This window comes from Danio rerio, chromosome 6 (genome assembly GCF_049306965.1).
Source record: "Danio rerio strain Tuebingen ecotype United States chromosome 6, GRCz12tu, whole genome shotgun sequence".
Taxonomy (NCBI): Eukaryota; Metazoa; Chordata; class Actinopteri; order Cypriniformes; family Danionidae; genus Danio; species Danio rerio.
The window spans coordinates 7,152,122-7,172,500 of record NC_133181.1 but is presented as its reverse complement, the minus strand read 5'-3'; the positions used below and the strand labels follow the sequence as shown (position 1 = coordinate 7,172,500).

The following is a 20,379-nucleotide window of genomic DNA, read 5'->3' as shown; positions in this document are numbered from 1 at the left end:
CCGTTAATCTCAAAATGTTAGTGGACCAGCGAGACCGCCAATTTGAGGTATCTTCAAAAGTCCCCCCACTTTTCTCAGGAATAATCACTCAGTTTTAAATAGGTTTCTGGCTAACCATCTGACAAGGTTCTTGCAAAATAATGAATAAATGTTTTTCTGGTAACATTTCTATCATGTTATTTAGCCATATTTAGACTTAGAAAAACTTGTTCATGCTTTTATTAGCAGCAGGGTGGATTACTGTTACTCAGATCTTTAGGATCAAATAAACTAGAAGTTCCAAGAGTTTAGTCAAAGCAGGGTGAATTAGCTTTCAGCAACTATGCTCCTCGCTGCTGGAATCAGCTTCCAGAAATGATCAGATGTGCTCCCACATTAGGCATGTTCAAATCAAGACTGAAAAACATCTGTTTAGCTGTGCCTTTACTGAATGAGCACTGTGCTACATCCGACAAATCGCACTATTATGTTTTTTTTTCATTATCTTATAACATTTTAGCACATTTTTATCTGTTTTATCTATTTAAAAAAAAAAAAAAATTATTTTTATTATTTGTTATCATTTTCTTACACTTGTCTCTTTTATTCTTGTTTATGTAAAGCACTTTGAATTACCACTGTGTATGAAATGTGCTATATAAATAAACTTGCCTTGCCATATAATGTTTCAAAATGTAAGCAAAAAGTATTCGTTCTACTTTGTTCTGACAGATTTATCCGCATATTTTTATTTTTACTTTGCATCATTTTTCAAAATATGCAGAAAAAAACTTTAAAATGCTACATTTGTCATATTGTTGGCTAAATGTTTAACACAAAAAGTTTTTTTAACTCCTAAAAATGTTGAATGTTTTGTGAATGTTCATGAATAACATTTTCAGAACTTCCTAAATGGATCAACAATATTTTCACATCACCTCAAACTTCAGTTTCTCATCAAAGCTTGACTAATCAAATGCTCTCTAGTATCTGACAAGACACTTCTCATGCTTTCATTTGATGCGCTTGAGCTCAATCACTCTCACTGTCAGAGTGGTGATAAAAAACAAAACACGATTGGCTGCATTAAAAATGGGAGGAGCTACACGATGTACCGCCCTCTCATCATTTTTCAGTTGAGATTACGTCAAACATTGAATGAAAAATGCACATTTAAAAGCACAAAAACTAAAACCTAGATTTAGGTTGTGATGTCAGGTGACCAAAATTCAAGTCTAGCCACACTGTTAGACATTTCAAAGGGTTTTTACAGTAACTTACTGGCAACACTGTTGCCAGTAAGTTACTGTATTTTAGATTTACAGTATACAACTGTAAATCCATTTACAGCATGTTACCGTAGTGTCTGAAAATGGTTAACTACTGTAAACACCTAAGTTAACAGTTAGCTACTGTAAACCTTTTAATTTTGTCCTAAATATTTTATAATATAATTTTATTAATATTATTTTAATACTATAGACCTAAAAAAGACACAATTACAAAATATTAACAAAATAAACACTCTTTATTTAAAACATTGGAGATGCTTAACCCAAGCTTAAAAATGTGTAAAAACATTACATTTCAATCATTCAAAATATCTCATTTTAAGAAAAAAAACATTGAAAATGACAAAGCACATTAACATACATGTACAAAACTAATTTAAGTGTCTGACCTGCATATTGTTGAGAAAAAAAAACCCAATTGTACTAAGTACTACTGACATTAAACCAGACACAATAACAAAATATTCCATTCTTTAAAACATTAATAATGCTTAAAGCATTTAAGGAAAATGTGTGAAAATTACATTAAGCAATAAAATCAACACATTAAAAATAAATAAATCACACAAAGCACTAGAACATACATGTACAATAAAAATTTAAACTTCTGAATTGCATATTGTTGGAAAAATAAATATTTGTAACTATTAGCCGACTCAGAAACAACCCAACTTTAAAATATTACTAATTCTGGTGTCAAATGCTCAACAAGGTCTGAATTCACATGTTCAAATGCAATTCATCTTTATTTCTATTGCACTTTTACACTGTAGATCAATGATGTCAAAGCAGCTTAACATAGAAGTTCTTGTAAATTGAAGCTGCTTCAGTCCAGTTTTCAGAATTGAAGCAGTAAATGTCACTGCTGAAAGTCCAAACACTTAAGAGCAAATCCACCGATCCACCAATCGTAGCCAAGCGATCCAGTGGCGACAGTGGCATGGAACAAACTTCACCAACTGACGAAAGTGTAGAATAAAATCCCTTGAGAGATACCAGGCTCAGTTGGGCACGACCATTCTCCTCTAGCCAAACTTGTGCAAGGCCGCAGTCTAGGCACCGGAGGCTTGAAAGTTCACCAGCGGGTGGTCAGGCTGGCCCATTGGATCAATGCGGAAACTCATTGATCACGTGTGTCTTTCAGGAATCACTCCTCCATGACCACCACAGCATCTGGTCAGGATTTGGCCCAGTCCAGGATTATGAAGAATTCTGGATAAGGACAAACAGACTAACATAAGCATAGAAGAAGCTTGTTTAAAAAAAATAAATCATATACTGGTTAATTATTTTGAAGCATGGCAGCTAGGTTGGGGTAGTTTTCAGCTGGTACTGAGCAACTGGCTCCTGCTCATAACCTGCTCACTACCATGTTTAAAAGATAACTAACCAGAATGTCCTGTTTATTTTTTTCCCTAACAAGGTTTTACAAAAACATTGTAGCATTTGTGATGGGTTGATTCACTGCAGGACAGATTAGACTATTTGTTTTATGTATTCCTAATAAACTAAAACTGACTGAATACTGATACAACTATTGAGAGTGTCTCACCTAATCCAAGTTCTCAGTTAGCTGGTGAAAGAAGGATAACTCACTGTTGTTCATGGTTGTCATTCTCTTCACTACTTCTCCTGCTATCTTCTGGCTCACTCTGGTTGTTGCTGTGCATTTTGTTTCATCCTCTGGAATTATTTATACAAAAAATTTTATTCTTTTATTTATTACAAAATATTTAGGCAACATGAAATGGGGAAAAAGACATTTAATACATAGACAAATGCATGTATCCCAATACTAATTATTATATTTTGAAATGTCTGACCCATGACAGACTTCAATCTGCTCAAAAATATTATAAACAAAGATGAAAAAAAACCCTACTAAATGGTTTAATAAAAAAGGGAAAAAGATTTTTTTTTATTTAGCTAGCAACTAAACATGTGACACATTTTGTATTAAAAGTAACGTTACTATATTGAGAAACAAATAGATGTACAGTACTTACTGTTGTATGAGGTCCAGTTTGCACAGGCAGGCTCCCAGTATTCTATATTGAGACCATAAAAAAGCCAAAAATACAGATAAGAATACCATGCTACAATCCACAACCTCCACACAACTTTTTTTTTATTTGTTTACCTTGGTTGCTTACTGGTCTTGCTTATTTTTTAAGCATAAGGCTGTGCTGATCAAGATGTTCCTCCGAAATGCTGTTTGTTTCTTCAGACAAAACCTGCTGCTGTGCCAGTGCCATATCTAAACAGAAAAAAATATAATGGTAACAATTATGTTAAACCAAATGTCAAGAGTTGTGATAAAAATATAATTAGCAAACAATAAATAGCAAAAAGGTGGTTATTAGCATAATGCATAGAGGTAAAATAGGTTTTATATTAGCAGATTCAGACTTCCCCTTAATAATTTAATTTCATAAAAGTATTATTTGCAAACTCTAAATAGCGAAATCATTTTAGCAGCTAATGACTATCAAAGTACAACATGCTCATGGTCAAATAAACAGTGTTAATGTTGATTTCAAGTCATACTGGCAAGCTAATTCTGATCGAATATTTAAAGTAACATGGTAAACAGTATAGAGTCTTCTAAATGAACGAATGTGCGAATATAAAACCAACTTTACCTCTATGCATATTGTATAGATTTACGTTAACGTTCTTATAGGTTACGTCGCGATGTTATTTTCTCAAGCTAACGTTATAAGTTACTCTAAACCAGAGAAAAATAAGTTCACAACATCTAATATATATAGTATAAATCAATATAAGTTAAACGTTGCACGTTAAAATGAGTTTGAGTCCAATTCAGTATAAACTTAGCTCAGTTTAGCTAACAGTTAACATTACCATTTTAAGATCGCTTCAGCCAATGTTGCCGAGCAAACAAATGCTAATAGAGGTGCTCAAATCAATGTCGAGTGTTGTCAGCACAGACAGACACGCTTTTACCTGGATTATTTGATGGTCTTTCATTCATATTCTTCTGGGGGAAAACACTCTCTGCCGGACCGTTGTCTCGTGCTAAGTGTCCTCCAAAACTGTCTGCATACCTCTGGTTCCCTCCTAAACCAAAACCCGCTGCAACACCGGTTCCTATGTAAATAAATAAAAAGATATGACGAGAACAATGGCTAATAGTCATAAACAGTCTTATTTAAAGTAATAGTAGTGTTAATGTAATAAATTAAATAAAGGTAACATCTTAATAGATGATATATTTCTCAAATGGGCGAAATAACGCCAAGCCAGAAAAAATAATAATAGCCAACTTTATACTTTACTTTGTTCTATTCTCGTCCACAAAACATTCTGTAAAATGAAACACTGCCTCAGCTTACCAGAGTAAAGTTTGTTAAATCCAGTATGTTCTTCAGGCACACTAATAAATTGTCCTCCAGAATTGCTCCAGGGTCCTCAGGCAAAATGTGGTGCAGAGTAGTCGAATCGCCGCAAGGTGGCGTTGAAGCAGTTGTGGAAAATACAGTATAATACACGAATTTTTACAAATACAGTACATCGCTGTATATGTTGTTCAACATCACACTAAATTCCCATAATGCAACGGTAAATACAGTTATTTACCGTAAAAGGAATTTGCAGTATTACACTGGGTGAAATACAGTAAATAACTGTGTAATTTACAGAAATGTCTAACAGTGCAGCTTCTAAGGACAACGTTATTTTGATGTCCAATAACAACATCAAATGACGTTGATATTTGGTTGATTTTGGGTTGTTAGAAAGTGATCAAAATCCAACGTTGAGCCAACATCTGAAACCAACATCATATTAACATCAAATGCTGACATTTTTTCATCAGGCATGCCAACCATTTATTTATTAGGGATGGCTGGGTGTTAAAGGGCAATTCGGTAATTATACAGTAAACATCCGTCATCTTTTTATCAGTGAAATGCTTCTAAACAGTCTCTGGGTCATTGCGTGTAAACATTTTGCACACTTTTAATGCTTTCAAACAGTTTGCTGCCGTTATAAAGCGCCTATGTCTTGAGGTAGTTCATGATGATGTGATTTACCTTCTCTGTGTGATTTGATTGAAATCACAGGACTGATTTTTCTAATCCCCGTAGACAAGGAAAAATAAAGTAGTAACTGCAGGTGGAAGGAAAGTAGTGGAGTACCAATACAGCACTAAACATGTACTCAAGGGAAAGTAAAAGTACACATTTTTACTACTTAGGAAAGTACAAGACCTCAGAAAAACTACTCAATTACAGTAGTTTGAGTATTTGCAATTTGTTACTTTACACCACCAAGCCAGAACAGTTCTCTCACTTGAATCCCTCTCTTTCTCTGCTTGTAGGCCATCGTGGAGCTGATGCAGGGGAAAGAGATGATGAAGTCTGCAGTGTTTGGGAGTGACTCGTCTCTCTCAGAGCCCGAAAGCAGCAGACTCCCTTTATCCCAGCAGCATCTGGCACTAGAGCTGACCCACGCTAAAGCCAAGATCAAACGCCTCAGACAGGAGCTGTGAGCTGAAATGCACGCACACACACACACACACACACACACACATATACACATACACACACAGTTACTATCTCAGCAAAGCAATTTGTAATTTTATGAGAGTGTTATTATTTTGTGACTTCCTGTTTCATATGGAAATATGTCAACACTGGCAAGAACACGGCACTTATCAAGCCATCTCCTGTTGTCTTTTTGTTATTCTCAATAATTAAACAGTTTAAAACTAAGACGTGTTTACTTGGGGGGCTTTTTACAATAGGGTTCCATTAGTTTTTGTTAGTTAATGGTGTTAATTACTGTAAGTTAATTGGTTAACTGGCATGAACTAAGAAAAAAACAATACTTGTACAGCATTTATTAATCATATTTCAACATTTACTAATGCATTATTACAATCCAAAGTTGTGTTTGTCACCATTAGTTTCTGCACCGTGCGCTAACAAGAAGTAACAACGTATTTTCTTGAACTAAATTTATGAACAATTATTATATACTGTAATTAATGTATTGTTTGTTTTGTCATGTTAGAAAATACATTAACTAATGAAACCTTATTGTCAAGTGTTTTGTAAAATATCTAATTAAATGTGTCAATGCTCAAAACAAGCATTTCATTTATTTCAATTGACAAGTTATGTAAATATCTGCTAGTGGGCTAAGAAAAGTAAACTTTGGCTAAAAATTATTCACTTTTTTCGTTTATAAACTCACTTACTTTTGACAAATCTTTTCAGAAAACAGGATTTTATCTTATATTGATGTTATTTTGAAATAGTTGTGTCTTGATTTTGAGAATGTTTAGATATTTAAACTAAAATAAAACAAATATATTTAGTAAGCAATATTGCTTTGTAGTGTAAAAAGGACAATATAGTGTTGGTCCCGATTTATATTAATTAAATGTAATTTATTTTTAATTTATTTTTATACAATTATTTAATTTTATTTAATAAATTTTGTTTTTTTTTATGTTTTTTTTGTCCAAGATTTTTTGTCAACTGAAAACCATAGAGGCAATAATTTTATTTTTATTATTATTTTATTTTATTTTATTTTATTTTATATCCAAGGTGACAACTGAGAACTGTAGACGCAATAATTAATTTAATTTAATTTAATTTAATATTTTGTTTTTGCTTTTATTTTTATTTATTTATTTATTTATTTATTTATTTATTTATTTATTTATTTATTTATTTATTCTGAGGTGGCAACTGATAACCGTAAATGCAATCATTTAATTTAATTTAATTTAATTTAATTTAATTTAATTTAATTTAATTTAATTTAATTTAATTTAATTTAATTTAATTTAATTTTTTTTTTTGGTCCAAGGTGGCAACTGAGACCGGCAAAAGCAATAAGACCTACAAAGAGATTCAATGTTTATATTAATGTATTTTAAATTTAACATTTAATACCCATAATAATATGGAAAGCAAATATCATATATAGCACTTCTAAGAGTTGCACTCAAATGTCATCCTGAATATGACTTTATCATTTGATTTACCTAAATATGGTGTGCTGGTTATCCTGTAATATCTGAATCTGTGGTAAGAGTAAGATGTCTGTAGGAAGCTTGCCCCAGATTAAATAGATCCTGGCACAGTGCAGGGTCCGTCCTTATTCTGCTGACCCACTTTGATCCTCTTAGTTTAATGCTACAGTCAACCCCCACATTTCCACCCATCTATCCTTCTATCCATCCATTTTTTCCCATCCATCCACAAATCCGCTGTACAATACTGCTTATACTGCTGCATTCTTCAGCTTCTCTTTTGGAGTGTATCCTCGAGCAGCAAGTCTAAACAAAGCAGCTCAGCTTTATGGTTTAAAGTGAATGTGGGATGTGAACTTTGTTATTCAGCTTTATTTTAGTGAAAATAGTTGATTTTATATCTTGATACAACATTTTTTTGTCATGTTAGGTTTTTAAATCAAATTTAAATTAAATAATATTGGATCAGTAATAGATTTGGTAACAGTCTAAATTCTGAAATCTGAACAGTCATTTAAGAATAACACAATGTCTAATTTTGGTGGCTCTTAACATTTTTGTATGCAATTTGATTCTCTCTGCCTTTATTTTTTGCAGACAAGTGCATGTTCACAGTATGTTGAGAACAGAAAATGTCTTTAATGAAACATTATCCCTGATAGCAGTGTTGTTTTCTATCATCTGATACTTTTTAAAGTTTCATTAAGTCCTTTTTTTAAATATTGTGCTCTTTTTATTTAAGTTTAAGTAATTTTGTTGCTTAATTATTTTTCTCTGTCTATATCACTTTAAAGAACTACTAAAACATATTGAGAATTAGTTATTTTAGTACAATAGATTAAACTAAATGAAAATGAGAAATGTGTTTGGACAACTCTAGTTTATTTTAGTACATACTTGATGTTTATTTCATTCTGAGTGACAAAAATGCTTTTATATTTATTTCTAATACAGATGCACATTAAATATTTTCCAAAGCTCATTGTGCTGTTTTTATTTTTAATGTCAAGTTTAATGTCATTGAGGTTCTGCTTATTTATTTATTTATTTATTTATTTATTTATTTGATTTATTTCATGTATTTGTTTAATTTGATTTATTTGATTTATTTATTTTTTATTTGATTTGATTTTATCTATTAATCTATATATTTATCTATCTATCCATTTATTTAAATGTATTTATAGTTTGTGTTTGTATTTAAATTATGTATTCATAGGATTAATAGATATCTATCTATTAATCTGTTTATTTGTTTATTTATTATTTATTTATATGTATTTTTATTTATCTTTCTATTAATCTGTCTATTTATTTATTTATTTATTTATTTATTTATTTATTTATTTATTTATATGTATTTATATTTATTTATATATCTAATAATTTATTTATTTGTATTTATATTTATTATATATATATATATATATATATATATATATATATATATATATATATATATATATATATATATATATATAAATTTATATATTTATCTATCTATGTATTTATATGTATTTATATATCTGTTAATCTATATATTTATCTATTTATTTATATGTATTTATCTATTAAACTATATATTTATTTATTTATTTATATGTATTTTTATTTATTTATCTATTTATTCATCTATATATTTTTCCATTTATTATAAATATAAATTTTATTTATTTATTTATTATTATTATTATTATATATATATATATATATATATATATATTCAAGAGAAGATGTGGTTATGTGCACACACAATTTTATGCCGTCGATGTGGTGGCTGATTTAGTAATTGCATGTTCACTTTTTTGAACCTGTGTGAATATATAATCTTTAAACAGCTGTTTCCTTTGTCTCAACAGAGAAGAGAAAAGTGAGCAGTTCTTGGACTCCAGGCAGGATCTGGACAGTGTGGAGGCCGAGCTTAAAAGACTCCAGCAAGAGGCACTAAAAATAATAAAAGATTCCAATTTTACTACATTTTGTTATCATTATTATGGTAACATTTTACAATAGGGTTGATTCAGTTCATATTAATTAATGCATTTACTAACAACCAATTACATCAGTGCATTAAACAATACATTTATTACAGCTTTTATTCATGTTTGTTAATGTTAGTTAATGAAAACACAGTTCACATTCACATTCCAACACTAACACATATACTAACATATTCATTGTTAGTATGTTAACTCACAGTGCATTAACAAACATTGGATGTTAATAATGCATTTGTAAATGTTGAATTATGATTAATAAATGCTGCACAAGTATTGTTTATTATTAATCCGTGTTAGTAAATACATTAACTAATGAAACCTTATTGTTAAGTGTGGCCATTATTCTTTTTACTGAATGCTCTTTTATTTTCTAAAGATCTGTCTAATTCTGCTGTGCCGTTTTTGCTTATATTATATAAATAAATAGTTGTTATTTCAATGGGATTTTGTTTGTTCTCTCTGTCTCGTCTGCTTCTGGGGTCTGTGGCAGAACATGCAGCTGTTAACAGATGCACGAGCAGCCAGGATGTATCGTGATGAGCTGGATACCATGAAAGAGAGAGCCATCAGAGCAGACAAACTGGAGAGTGAAGTGACTCGCTATCGAGATAAACTTCACAACATGAACTTTTACAAAGCAAAACTGGAGGTGTGTATACAGTTGAAGTCAGAATTATTAGGCCACCTTATTTATTAGACCCCCTGTATATTTTTTCCCAATTTCTGTTTAATGGAAACACATTTCTAAACATAATAGTTTTAATATCTCATTTCTAATAACTGATTTATTTTATCTTTATCATGATGACAGTGCATAATATTTTAACAGATATTTTTCAAGATACTAGTATTCAGCTTAAAGTGACATTTAATAGCTTAACTAGGTTAATTAGGCAAGTTATGGAAATTAGGAAAATCGGATATTTTCTCTTTAGTCCTCATTCAAATGTGACCCTGAATCACAAAAGTAGTCATAAACGTACATTTTTGATTACTGTGATTTTTTTTTACAACCCATGAAACTGAATAAATGAGCTTTGCGTTGATGTATGGTTTGTTAGGATAGGATAATATTTGACTGAGAATCTAAAATCTGAAGTTTAAATAATATGAAAATACACAGCAAATCACCTGCAATGTTGTCGGTTTTGGCAAATTTCATTCATGCTATTAAAAAAAAAGGTTTTGATAGTTTTACAGAAGGAAATGTACAAAATATACACTTACAGCATGATCTTTAGATAATATTCTAATTCTGGCATAAAAGATACAAAGAGACAATGCAGTTGAAAATATCTATAATTTTAACTATGTTTGACTGTTTCCCTGAAAAAATAACATGCAATATAAAATTTTGTGGTCCAGGGTCACCCTCAAAATTATTTTTTTATTTTTTGTTTTTTTCAAACTACTTAATTAAAATGAGCTGAAACAACACAATTCTTGAGATTTCATTGGGGCAACTTAATTTTTTTATGTTCAGTCCACATAAATTTGTAAAAAGTAATGTCAACTTGATTTGTGTTGGGTCAACATGAATGAATTATGTGGATTATGAATGAATTATTTGGTGCTCAAAAACAAACAAATGTTATCATGGTCTTTTAGGATGCTTTGTTCAATGTCAAGTTCAGAAGAACAGTATTTATTTAAAATTGTACTAATAAAAAATCATACTTGTGAACTGTTGTGTAAAGTACTGTACTGTATGTATACTAGATGTATATCAGTGAGAAATCTCACCTAAATTTTTTTTTTTTTTTGTCAGGAATTAAAGGAGGATAATCAGGTGTTGATGGAAAGTAAAGCCATGCTTGAGGAACAGCTGCAGAGCATCAAAACACGCTCTGACAAACTGCAGCCTCTGGAGAAACACAACCTCCTACTAGAGGCAAAACTTCATGACATGGAAGAGGTGAGGAAGAGGAAATACATATACATGAGATACAGTTGGGGAAATAAGTATTGAACACGTAACCTTTTTTTTTTTCTTTCAGAAAACATATTTCTAAAAGTGCTGTTGACTTGAAATTTTCAACGGATGTTGAAACAACCAAAGAAATCCATGTATGCAAAGAAAACAAAATAAATTAGTTTACAAATAAAGTTATGTGTAATAAAATAAAATGACACAGCGAAAAAGTATTGAACACATGAAGAAAGGGAGGTGTAGATAAGTAGTGAAAGCCCAGACAGCAGCTGAAATCTCTCAGTAGTTCTTTAACAACCCTCTCCCCTTCATCATTGTAAATGAATATTAGCTGCTTCAGTCCAACGTCTACATTAGCAGGAGGATGAAGATGGACATTTCAGCTAGACAATGATCCAAAACACAGCCAAGTGAAACTCTCAAATTCTTTTAAAGAAAGAAAATCAAGCTGTAGAATGGCCCAGCCAATCATCTGACTTATATATAGAACTTGCTTATATATACATCAAAGAGCATAGAATCACCAAGAGGCGACACTCTAGTGCAATTTGGGAAACAGCCACTAGATGGTGCAGCGGCCATTTTGGAATGAAAATTACAATAGAACAACAGCATATGACAAGTCTGTAAAATAAACTATTAAAAGTGCTGATGATTGTGTTAGTAAGTGTTGTATTGTCGTCTTTCAGGTTGTATCTCAGCTTTAATGCGCTTTTTAAATAAATAAATAAAAAACAAAGCAGCTGCTTGCCATCGCGACAGCTATAAGATCGAATGGACAGCCGATCGCTTTCACTCCAAAATGGCGGAATCCGGGGATGTTGCTGGGCGCTGCTGTTGCAATAGAACGTTGTAATGAGTGTCGCCTCTTGGTCATTCTAAGCTCTTTGTATATACTATTACTATATAGGATAGTTTGTTATTATTTTGTTTTTGTTTTTTTTTTTCAGTTTTTTTTATATGTAAGCTTGACTTGGCTGTCTAATGTGTTTTAGGAAAGAACTGCAAACAGGAGGCAAATAGAGGAGCTGATGGAAAGGAACGTCATACTGGAGCTCTCTCAGAAAAGGAGTATGGAGGAATCGCAGCGTTTGGGTTGGGAGCTGGAACTGGCCAAGAGTCCTCAACAGAATTCAGCAACAGGTATACTTATATATTAACACCCTGTCAATATAATTTAATAGTTCACCCAAAATTTCCTCATGGAAATTTAATAATACTCATGGCAGGTATTATTTGATAGTTTGGTCATTTATTTCACTGATTTGGCAACCGTCAAACATCATCAGGGAAAACGGTTTGAATTAAAAAAAAACATTAGTGCTCCATTTGGGATGACACTACATACATATACTATGCTGTTGAGTGTGTAAGTGCATAAGTACATAGTGCATAGTGTATAGTGTGCCATTTGAGACGATGCTAATGTCTCCCTATGCATTGAATTTTGAGCGTCTTAGATGTTGTTTATGTTTACACATCTACATTACACATCAACTAAAGTTTAAAATATGATATCATAGTGGACCACATCTTTAAAGAGGACCGGTTAATTACAATTCACATTATTTATTTGACCACGTTTAGGCTATATGCAGATACAAACTCCTGATTTACAAGAAAAAGTGTCTTTTTAACACATTTAGTCTTTCACTGGGTTAGATTTGCCTGTTTCAGACCAACTACTAAATATTTTCCTGCATCCCTGCTGTTCCCTGATCATGCATTGGCAATGGTATGCACCATTATGGGGGCATCAATTTAAAATTCAAATCATTAACTCCAGCCCAACCCCCCACCCCCCACAACAGTGAACCACCACTGTAATTTGCAACCCTGCTCAACACCATGCTTTCAAACAAACTGCTGGCTAGAAACATGTTAGCTTGCAGACATTTGTAAATTCCTTTAACTTGGGTGATCCTAAATTGTGTTTATTCTTTTAGAGTTGAAGTCGTTGAGCCAGGAAGTAAATGAAAAGACCTGTAGCAGGTTGCTGAAGCTGGAGAAAGAGAACCAGAGGTTGCTGAAAGCCCTTGAAGAACTTCAGGGAACATGTGAACCACTGAATGAGTTTGTTTCTCAATCTAATCACATTAAGGGAAAGGGAAGAACGGATATAGTGGACTGTGAGACTCACAAATCTACTCCAGCATTTGCCAACATGCAAAATGGCCAAATGACCACACCAACCCAGCGGACCAGCAATCAGTTTCTTGACACAGAACATCAGCATGCATCCCTGGAAAATGCTAACGGCAATCTTCCTTGTCTTGAAGTGGAGCTTCACGAATTAGAGGCAGTGAACCAAAGTCAATTCAGTTATAACCATAATAATGCACAAGCAGATATTCAAAACCAAAGTATAACGCATGAGAACGGATATCTGGAGCAAGATAAGAGTTCCCTGGAGAAGGAGAACCGGAGATTGCGGCAGCAAGTGAAGATCCAGGAGGCCTCATTAGATAGTAGCAGTTTGAAAATCGCAGTGGTGGAGAAGGAGAACCGTACCTTGGTTAAAAAGATATCCAACATTAGTGAGGCCTGTGCGAAGTACAAAGAGCTGGAGAAGGACAACCAAGAGCTGATTCAACAGGCTGGAGTGGACAAGAGGATGCTGATCACATTGAGAGAGGTTACTATTGCAATGAAAGCTTTTTTATTGTATTACACATTTTCTCAATGTTCATCTTACAGTTTTAAGTTTTGCTAGGAGCTTCTGGATCAGAGGCTGAAACTTCAACAGAAAGAATGTGATGTTGAGAAGTACATCTATGAACTAGAGAGGATGAGGTTGAACCAGGAGACACGAATGGGAGATCACGAGGCTGTAGATCAAGGGTATATAGATCTACTAGATATTCTCTTATAAATTCAGTAATCGTATTTAAATGTCTTATGGCCACCACTGGCTTTGTCTCCATTGCTCTTTCTTGCACTTTCAGTCAGTGTAAGCAGTTGGAGTCAGAGCTGGAGTCTTCACTAATGAAATCCCTGAAGATTAAGAAAGAGAGAATGGCTACTCTGGAGGCCCGTCTGCAAGAATCGGCCAAGATAAACCAGCAACTGCGACAGGATCTCAAAACTGTGAGCCGAGTCCACGTCCAAAGCAAAACATTGTTTGTTTACTAACATGCTTAAAAGGGAATTGATTTTACTAACATTTTAAAACCAGTAAAGGTAATATATAAATTCACGTTTCACAATTATATCTATATACCCTAAATAAAAAAACTTTTGTAAATAATAATAAATAAATTAATAATAATGAATTAATAATTATATAATAATAATTAAATAGGTACATTTTATAATAAATAAAATAAATGTATATATTATATATAATTGATATATTTAGCCATTTTGCTATCATGCTTAAATGGGAATGGGGTGTTTTTTACTAACATATATTAAAACCAATAACAGTAATACATAAATTCTCATTTCACAAAAAAGAAGTAATAATAATAATAAATAAAGAATGAATAAAAAATTTTTAATTAAATAAAATAAATAAATAATTACAATTTTTAATATATAAAATAAATTTATATATTATATATTATATTTGTTTTAAATATTTATCCATTTTGCTAAAATACTTGAATAGGAATGGGATATTATGCTAACATATATTACAACCAATAAAGGTAAAATATAAATTCAATATAAATATAAATATATGGTATACATATAAATATATAATATAAATAATAAATAAATAAACAATAAAGAATTAAAATAAAAAATGTAAAAAAGTGTATTTTCATGCTAAATTTCAGTTTTTCTACAATAAAAAACATTTTTAAAAAAAGAATTAAAATAAAATACATAAATGAGTACATTTTTTAATATATAAACTTTAAATTAAATGATTACATTTTTATAATATATAAAATCAAGGCTATAAATATCTTACCAAAATTGTTATTAAAGTCAGTCTAGTTGGTCAAAAAAATGCATATTTAGAGATTTGTTTGTGCTGATATGATAACTGCATTGTGTTCATTCTCAGAACCTTGACTATGAACAAATATTTTTATGACACATTTTTATTGGTTAGTTAGTAATGTTTTGTTTGATATATGGCTAACATTTCCTAAAGAACAATAAAAGAACATTCCAATAATGTTGCAAAGTCATACATTGTAATGTATATTCACAAAACCAAGAACAAAAATGTATAATATTTGTTAATAATGTACAATTTGAACATAATAACTTTTTTTTAACTTAATGGGAATGTTAGCATAAAATTCTTGGATCTGGGATATAGCTACTCGACAAAAAGGAGTTGACATTTTTTGTTCATAAAATTGCACTTTTCACAGAAATGACTGCAATAATGCACACTGTGTCTCCTAAACATAAGAAAGATATGATGTGTTATTGAACTGTTGAAGGTCAAGCAGAACTATGAGGCGATGCTTCAGAAGGATGAAGAGGAAAAGCCAGGCCAGTGCTCTCCACCAGAGAGGATGTGGCACAGAGAAAGTCAGGAGGCCACTTGGGCATTGCTCAAAGTCAAAGATCGAGTCATTGAAGTGGAGAGAAATGTGAGTCCACCTAACAGATCTTATGGAGAGTTTTCTTTCTTCATACTAAGAGTCTTCATAACTTTAAAATCTGCAAGTTCTGGAATGCTCTTCCACTGAAATTGAGATTTACGGACAATTAAACAGCAACTGAAACCTCATCTATTCACACTTGCTTTTGTTTAATTTCTGCTCTACGTATGTATTTGTATGGTTTTATGGTTTTTATCCTGCAATGTTGTTGTAAAGCACTGTGTGGCCTTTTGCTCTTGAAAGTTGCTAAATAAATAGATATTGCTTACTTAACATATACATTACATTCAAGTTTTATACAAATCTGCCTTGTTTTGTTTTGTTCAGAATGCAACATTGCAGGCTGAAAAACAGGCATTGCAGACTCAACTACAGACTTTACAGACGCAGTCAGATGGGCTGCAGGCACAAATAATTGTGTTACAACAGCAGACAGCGTCATTGCAGGAGAACAACACCGCACTTCAGACACACAATGCACAGCTGCAGGTGAGTTGCTGAACTCACCATTAAAGTATTACCTATTAAAGTATTAAAGTATTACCTTACATGCAATGGTAAGATTTAAAATGTGATAAAAACATATACACATTACTGTTTAACCCTCTATCGCACGCATTATGATAAACCTGTTAAAAAAAATTGACTGTTTTTCTTTTCTTAAAATGGCTTCACTTGAAGTGCTGAAAAAAAAAAAAAAGTTTGGAAAAAATATTTTTTAAGGTACTTTATAAAATTTTGCCATGTGGCAACATCCAACAGTGGATCTACCTTAGAAATTTCAAATGTAAAAATTTCCTTATAATTAAACCTTTTTTTTTTGGCCTTTTTTAGATAGGACACTACTGAGACAGGAAACGAAGTGGGAGAGAGAGAGGGGGTAGGGTAGGGAAATGTGCTCGAGCCGGGATTCAAACTCACAACGCCCTGACGTGCTTTTGCACCATATGTCGATGCGCTAACCACTAGGCTATTGCACTGACAATTAATCATGTTTTTGTTTGAAATAATTATGAGCTTTAATTATCACAGCATTATGAGCTTTAACACAGAACTTATAAATAACACCTTTTACATACTTTACCACAACTCGTATTCCAACAGCTTTCATTTATTCCATTCTTTTTTGCTGAATATTATTGAAAACAATCATAATATTGTATTATCATGTATACAACATACAGTAAATATAAATATTTTCTACAGTAAATATAACAAATAAATAACAAGTCTAGTATATCCAGATGCATCAGAATAATGTAGCTACTAGCTAACAATGTTTGTATTAATTATACTATATACTATACTACGCCTGTCTTATCTGCCTCTGAGCTTATTACCTGAACTGTCTCTATCAAATGTCCAGTCTGCATCATTCTCATCGTCACTAAAACCCATCTCATCCTCACTTTCATCTGCAGGAATTGCCCCAGTTCTGTCCTTTTCTTCTTTAAATTACCATAAAACATGGTGGTGCTCGCTAATACACCGTTCCCTGTGTTGATATCTATTCAAAAGTAGTCTTGCCATTAAAACTAGATTTTATCCAAAATGCAAATGCCATTAAGATACAACTAATCAACATTATATTACTAGCATTCATGTTGTTATTGTTACAACTTAAAAGTTCACAGCTGACCTTGCTAGCTAGCTAACCCATTGCTATATTGCATGTTCCACTATTGCGCAGTGTTGCCATTTAGTAACACATGCATTTGAACGATTTACAAAAAAACTAACTTGATTTAAAAAAAATTTGAGTTGTGATCATGTCATCATACCTTACTGGAGGTGATGTTTCAGATTTTTTTGTGGATCTGACATGAGTTGATCCTTTTTTTTTTTTTTTGACGTTTACATTTGCATTTAGCTACTCACAATAGACGCCAGTGTGTCAGAAATTGCGCTACAGAAAACCACAGCATGTCATGTGACTTAACCAAAGCACATCATTGGTTACTCTAAGGTCTTCTCTTTCCAATAAAAAAAATAAAAAATAAATGTTGGTCTTAAAGAAACAGTGACAGGGAAATGAACATGAGTATCATGTTACCATATGGTTACGTCGTGCAGTAGAGGGTTAATTGTTTGGGGTCTTCATGTTTACAGTCTCATATATTTACTTTTGGCATTTCCTTATTAAAATTCCACTAAAATCTAATATAGTGCTTTGTTTTGTTTTAATATATTTAAAAATGTTAATTATTCCTGCGATGAGTTTGTAGCATCCATTAATTCAATATTCAGTCTATAAGTAGGGGATAATCAATGGATAATTTGTGCGTTCTGAGTTTCCTTGCTAAATAAAAGTATTTTCTTTTTTTTTTGTTTTTAAAAAAGGTTGAGAAGTCCACTGTATTATCCCAGAATTCCTCTCTGGTGGCTCATAATACACAGCTACAGCGGGAACGCCACAGCTCTGAGGCTGAGAGGGAGGGAGCGGTGCGGGAGAGAGAAGATCTGCGCACCGTCAATGAGCTGCTTCTCCGGGACCACGAGAGATTGAGCGTCCTGCATGAGAGGCAGGCAGCAGAATTAGAGGTGCTGTCCCATAGATACTCGACAATGGAGAGCAGCCACCGGACCCTGGAGATTGAGCACAGATCACTGGAGGACAGGTTAGTACACACTGTTAGACATTTTTCAAGTTCCTGGTTAATATGAGTAGATAACATATAATATGGCAACATGGTGGTGCAGTGGTTAGCACTGTTACTTCACCGCAAGAAGATCGCTGGTTCAAGTCCCTGCTAGGCCAGTTGGCATTTCTGTGTGGAGTTTGCATGTTCTCCCTATGTTGGCGTGGGTTTTCTCCGAGTGTTACGGTTTCCCTACAGTCCAAAGATATGCACTATAGGTGAACTGACTAAACTAAATAGTTTATAATGTATGAGTGTGAATGAGAGTGTATGGATGTTTCCCAGTACTGGGTTGCAGCTGGAAGGGCATCCGCTGTGTAAAACATATGCTGGAAAAGTTGGCGGTTCATTCCACTGTGGCCACCCCTGATGAATAAAGGGACTAAGCCGAAAGAAAATGAATTAATGAATGAAAATATAATGCGTTCCTCATCATCAAACTGACATTGTTTTTGTCTGTCTGACTCCAGGTATAACACTCTACTCCAACAGCGCGCTCAGCTGGAGGGCTTGGAGAAAGCTCTCAGAGAAGAGCAGAAGAAGATGCAGAATGAGATATGCACAAATAGGAACGTGACAGCAGAGTGCCAAAGACTCAGAGATGAGAAAGACTGGTCAGTTTGTGTGTCTGTGATCTAATTACTTGTCTATATGTCTGTAATTGTGCTTTCATACTTGTTTTGTGTCTCTGGTGTCCATTAAAGTTCAGAAAACAGCTGTCAGATTATACAGAAATGTTTAATTATACTATTTTAGACACTACTGTTAATTGTGTATTATGGCCATTTGTGAATGTAGTTTCAAAGATCATATGGAGTAATATTTCAATTAGTCTCTCCAGTGTGTGAAATCAAAATGTTAATTTTGTGTTAATTTGCTAGTGCACATTTTTATTCTTTAAGTGAACAATGAATACTTGCAAATTAATCAACTGTAAAAAAACAGTTTCGTTAATCTTTTATCAAAATCTGATGATTTGCTTCTGCGTTTGGAGCGGTGGCCCTTTACTGTTGACATTAGTTTGATGGCCACAATTTTCTTAACCACACCTCTCTTAGTTAGTTTGCCCTGAGGGAATGATGTTCTGAAATAAAACCCATTTTACATGAACAGTAATTCAGACTTACTTCATAAAACAACGTAGGTTTGTTGCAGATTATATGCTTATGCACTTCATTGGCCACAACTATTGGCCACAAACAGCATCAACTTTTGGCCATTCTAGGCTGGTTTCCAGCCATTTCCAGCCTGGTCTTAGCAGGTCAGGCTGGGGATGACCAGCTAAAACTAGCTTAACCAGCCTAGCCAGGACTTTTCCTCCAGGTGCTCCGGTTTCCCCTACAGTCCAAAGACATGTGCTATAGGTGATTTGGGTTGGCTAAATTGTCCATAGTGAATGAGTGCGTATGTGTTACCCAGTAATGGGTTGCAACTGGAAGGGCATCCGCTGCATAAAAACAAATGCTGGATAAGTTGATGGTTCATTCCGCTGTAGCGACCCCAAATTAATAAAGGGACTAAGCCGAAAAGAAAATGAATGAATGAAAACAGAAAAATCCAGTCATTTTTTAAAGTTACACTTATGTTTATACTACCAAGACAACAAGTGACTTTTCATTATCAACTACATCGCTTGTTTTCAGCTCCTTTTACACTTGAATAACTAAACGATTGCTCAGGTCTATTCAACCAACTATATTATCGATGCTGTAAAACTCCATTAACTTGAAAATAGCCAATCTTTTGGCAGAAGTTTTCAGCGGCTGAACAACACCTCCGTACATATAAACCCATTCATCAACAAGAACACAGTCTACATCAGCTTTGCGTGACTAAAATAGTTTTAAAACATACCTGTCTAAAAGAAATACTTCAGCTGTGGTGTCACCCTTCAGATCGTTGTTTTGAACTGCATAGCGGCATTTCCCTCCTGCGTGCAAAAGTAACTCGGATATTAATTT

At 32.9% G+C, this 20,379-nt stretch overlaps 1 protein-coding gene and 1 long non-coding RNA gene across 22 annotated transcripts in view; one reads left to right on the top strand and one right to left on the bottom strand.

Moving 5' to 3' along the window:
* Window positions 1–20,379, top strand: part of ccdc88aa (coiled-coil domain containing 88Aa) — a 177,440-nt gene that overhangs the window by 15,961 nt on the left and 141,100 nt on the right. For all 20 annotated transcript variants that reach the window (XR_012407589.1, XR_012407588.1, XR_012407594.1 and 17 more), the window contains 13 exons: window positions 1–47; window positions 5,614–5,780; window positions 9,141–9,222; window positions 9,772–9,930; window positions 11,050–11,196; window positions 12,207–12,354; window positions 13,158–13,846; window positions 13,925–14,052; window positions 14,157–14,298; window positions 15,615–15,767; window positions 16,107–16,268; window positions 18,120–18,397; window positions 18,889–19,032. The exon at window positions 1–47 is cut by the window's left edge and continues 94 nt beyond it. Coding sequence is in view for 14 of the 20 variants with exons in the window: in XM_068218279.2 (XP_068074380.2) it covers window positions 1–47; window positions 5,614–5,780; window positions 9,141–9,222; window positions 9,772–9,930; window positions 11,050–11,196; window positions 12,207–12,354; window positions 13,158–13,846; window positions 13,925–14,052; window positions 14,157–14,298; window positions 15,615–15,767; window positions 16,107–16,268; window positions 18,120–18,397; window positions 18,889–19,032 (2,446 nt within the window). In the remaining 6 variants the exon portion in view is untranslated. The remainder of the gene's footprint in view (window positions 48–5,613; window positions 5,781–9,140; window positions 9,223–9,771; window positions 9,931–11,049; window positions 11,197–12,206; window positions 12,355–13,157; window positions 13,847–13,924; window positions 14,053–14,156; window positions 14,299–15,614; window positions 15,768–16,106; window positions 16,269–18,119; window positions 18,398–18,888; window positions 19,033–20,379) is intronic.
* Window positions 1,735–4,776, bottom strand: LOC137495915 (uncharacterized). 2 transcript variants are annotated; one of them, XR_011015903.2, is made up of 5 exons: window positions 4,239–4,291; window positions 3,412–3,528; window positions 3,278–3,319; window positions 2,824–2,954; window positions 1,735–2,483 (listed from the first exon to the last, which is right to left on the bottom strand). It is a non-coding gene; the product is annotated as an uncharacterized lncRNA (long non-coding RNA). The 2 variants fall into 2 exon arrangements; XR_011015904.2 differs by lacking the exon at window positions 1,735–2,483 and adding an exon at window positions 4,628–4,776 and having other exon boundaries at window positions 2,497–2,954; window positions 4,239–4,382.